Source organism: Corvus brachyrhynchos, unplaced genomic scaffold (assembly GCF_000691975.1).
Source record: "Corvus brachyrhynchos isolate BGI_N302 unplaced genomic scaffold, ASM69197v1 scaffold61, whole genome shotgun sequence".
NCBI classification, from domain to species: domain Eukaryota; kingdom Metazoa; phylum Chordata; class Aves; order Passeriformes; family Corvidae; genus Corvus; species Corvus brachyrhynchos.
Window position 1 is genome coordinate 4,475,863 of NW_008236478.1, and position 3,839 is coordinate 4,479,701.

General features: G+C 37.6%; 1 protein-coding gene across 1 annotated transcript in view; it reads left to right on the forward strand.

The window, feature by feature from the left end:
- Positions 1 to 3,839, forward strand: part of HECTD2 (HECT domain E3 ubiquitin protein ligase 2) — a gene marked incomplete at its 5' end in the record, with an annotated part of 31,092 nt that continues 27,253 nt past the window's right edge. The window contains one exon of the mRNA XM_017725858.1: positions 1 to 136. Within this exon, the coding sequence (XP_017581347.1) occupies positions 1 to 136 (136 nt within the window). The remainder of the gene's footprint in view (positions 137 to 3,839) is intronic.

The window sequence follows — 3,839 nt, forward strand, 5'->3', positions numbered from 1 at the left end:
TTACAGGGGTTGGAGGAAGGAGCCAAAAATCAGTTTTCCACTTTCAGCAATTTCATCACAACTATCAACCAAAAGAAGGAAGGCATCGGAAACAGAAATTCGCCTACGCGACTTGTTTTACCCAACATCAAAAACGGTAAGAAAAACAAAGACCTGTGTTACTTAGTTCCCAAGTTTAGAAGGTGCTCAAATTTCTGCCAGTATTTGTATTGTGGTAGGGCCAGAAAATCTAGAAATCTAGATTTCATTAAATTACACTGTGTTGTACGTTGTACAGGCAGTGATATGTATGATAGTCCATAGCCGTCAGTAGAGGTTGTGTCATAGAGAAAAGTTGGATAAGAAAAAAACAAATAGACCTGGAAGATGAAATAACTATTTGAAGTTTTAGAGAAAGGTACTGATTCAGTTGTCTATCTGCAGATACTCTGTCTAGCTGCAATCAGGCAGTGCCTCCAGAAATTGTCAGAACTTTGAAGAAAATTTTTTATTGCCATCTGAATGATGTCAGGAATGAGGCAAGCATAAGGCTTTTCAGGGAGACAGTTGCTGTTTTTCAGTGAAGATGAAGGCCAGTGATGGCACAAAATAAAATGCACAGGCAACAACTGGTAAGTTCTGAAGAGCATTATAGGTGAGAAGGAAGGTGGTTGTGCTATGATGATGTAACAATACTTGATGAAGAGCTAGAAAGTGGAGCTCTGTATTCAATATGGCAGGCTAGAATCATGAAGCCTTCCAGGTCTAACCACAACATCATAAGATGATGTTGTGGTTAGACCTGGAATTTTTAGTAGGTTTTTGGGCTAGGATATGGAATTTCAGTAATTTGGAACTTTTCATAAAAGGCTGTACAAACATTTGTCAGGTTTGTGTTGATCTTGTCTCTGAGCAAGTTCCCTTTAGGCTTATGTGCTGTGGTTCATGAAGTCTTTAATAGCACAATTTGAGGCAAGGAAGAGACTGCACTGAGAGATCTCTGTATTGTCAGTTTGAAACAAAACTATTGACAAGTATTGTCAAAGTTGTGCAGAAAAAGGTGGCTTATAACTTGCAGCACTAGATTCTTACTAAAATAATCTTTTATTAGTGCTAGCTATATTGAAAAACTAAAAGTCAGTGCAAGATTTCTTTTTTTTTTAGCAGTTTTTGTTATGGAGTAAAGAGGTGCTTTCTACTTCCAAAACAAGGGCAATCATTGAAACAAAAAAGGTTTGAATGATACCTCAGACAGGATTTGTGCTTAGTTCAAATCACTGTGTACTACACAGAGGAAGCCACAGGGGCTGGAGATGGCCGGTAAAGAATTCTCCCCCTGCTGCATAACATACCAGAAATCTGCTTCTCCCCTGACCCCCCTCCTTTTTTTTTGGTATCTGGCAAGGATGATAAACTTTAAACACCACTCTCCTGAAGTGCCCTGAGTTTTGCTGTGAATAATGCTGTCCCAGTTGTAATTATTGCCTCATAAGTACTTAGTTGTTAATTTTCACCGCACTAATGCATGGCAATATTTATTATAGTCAAGTATATATTCTTGAAATAGAGCTCAGTGTGTTAAATTGAGCAGATGCGCTGGTAGTTTCAGGATCAGAGTAACCTGCCTGTATAAAACCAGAATATTTTTAGTAACAGTCAAAGGTGAATTCAAAATATTTTGAGGTGTTATGTGTATTCTGTGGAGACATTAACAATTGAAACAAATTTATCAGTTAAAAATGCTGCTTTTGCTAATCTGGCATTCAGGAATAATGCTTGGTTGGTGTTTTGCAGATGATCTATACACGTGCTATCTCTGAACACGTGTAGATATATATATGTGCATATACTGGTAATACTTCAGGTTCAAGTTCAAAGAACATTAATTTCATTGAAAACAAAGGTGTGGAAAAGCTAGTGCTGGTAAATACAGCATGAAAAGTAGGGGGACTACATAGTGTCTACTTTGTGTGCTATATAGCTGCCACATATAATGAGTCTTCTAATGTAACAATGATCTGGTATGAAATTTATGTGTTAAATAGATTGGTCTAGTTCTTTTCTAATGTTGCAAATACAACTTTCTTTGCCTTATCTGCCTTGAAAATTTTCATCTGCCAGCAGCTGTGTTGGTCACCACGAAAATAGCTGCAGTATTCATTTACCCTGACCTTCCCTGGACTACTCAATTCTGCTTTGTATCAACGAGATTTTCTTCACCAAAGTTTTTGGTCATTCCTTAAGCAGTCATGAATTGCTGAATTTTTTTACTTGATGTAACTGGGCAAGAGGCCAGAAACTATTGGTTTTTCTTGTCTTGTAATATTGTGTTATTGCTGTTTATCAACTCAATACATAAATTTTCCCATTTCTACTCAATGAAACTCAAGTGATGGATCTTAGTTAGTATTCTTTACTGGCAGAAGAGCAAATAAATCTATGTACTAGTAAACTTGAATGATGACAAAGCATACTGAAGTTGGCCATGTGTGTTAAAGATATTATTAAAACCAATTTTAGTATATCTAAATCAAACTGCCTATATTTCAAAGAAAACTGCATTGCTGACAGGGTGCAAGTTACCAGCGTAGCACCTGCAGCCTCAATTTACTGAAGTGAGAAGCAGCATCTGCCAGCAGATGTCTCTTCTACAGAAGTAGAAAGAATATTTTCCTCATTTCAGTGTATTCAGTTGATTATAACTCAATGTTTAATCCATTTAAAATTGAGAAGACAGAATGAGAGTTAAATCAAAAAGCTTGTTACTCTCAGAGTATAAAAATAAGGCAAATTCTTAGATTCTTTAAAATCAGTCCATCATGCTTTCAGAGAGTGATGTGCATTAAGAGAACATTTGCTTGGATGGACTGTTTGGCACCTTGGCTTGAATTAATTTATTATCTGTGTGCCAGCTTTGGTTTTTTTCAGTTACTACTCTTCCCTTAAAGTAGTTTAAATTCCAGCTGTGAGAATGGCAAGGTTCCATATCTGTAATCGATGCCATTCTCAAGAGGATTGAGGGCTGGTCTGATCTGTTATCTCATGAATGGTGGCTGAGTTAAGTCACAGGGACAGTGTCTCTGTCATGAGCATGAGTGAAAAGAATCTGCTTTTGGATTCATGGGATTTTTTTAGCATCTGTTTGCCTGCTGTGATAAATGGAGTAGGCAGTGCAGTAGTGATACTACTTTGATGTTTAGTTAATTTAAAAAAAAAATCTTTGAAAAGGCTTAGAGGGGTCTTAAAAAATCCTTCATAGAGGATTTTCATTAAGTATGTTTGAATTTTGAGGACACTTTTATTTTATATAGTGTATTTTATCCCAAACATATGTCACAATTCATATAAATGCTTTTAAAGATGAGCAGTATAAATCAGACTACAAGAGCGCTTTGAGGATATTTATGGAGACGCTGTCGGTAAAATGTGTGTTGGAAATGCAAGGGAAAATTTTTTTTCATGTTTTGGGTGGGTTTACCTTGGCTGACTGCCTGACACCCACCAAGCTGCTCTGTGGCTTCCCCTCTTCAACAGGACTGGGAGAAAATAAGTTGAAAAAGCTCATGGGTTGAGATAAAGACTGGGAGTCCACTTCCCAATTACTGCCATAGGCAGAACTTGAGGATATTAATTTATTGCCAGTTAAACAAAACTCAAAACACCTTCCCCTTCCCTGCTTACCACACCTTCCCTTGTTCCCAGTCTCAACTTCTTGCCAATTCTGCCAGCAGCCTGATCAGGCAAGGACTCTTGACTGGCTGCAGGGGAATCTTTGCTCCAGACCCTGGAGCACCTCCTCCTCCTTCTTTTCCACTCACGTGAGTGTGTGTAGGGTAGTTTCTTTCTTTTTTTTTTTTCCT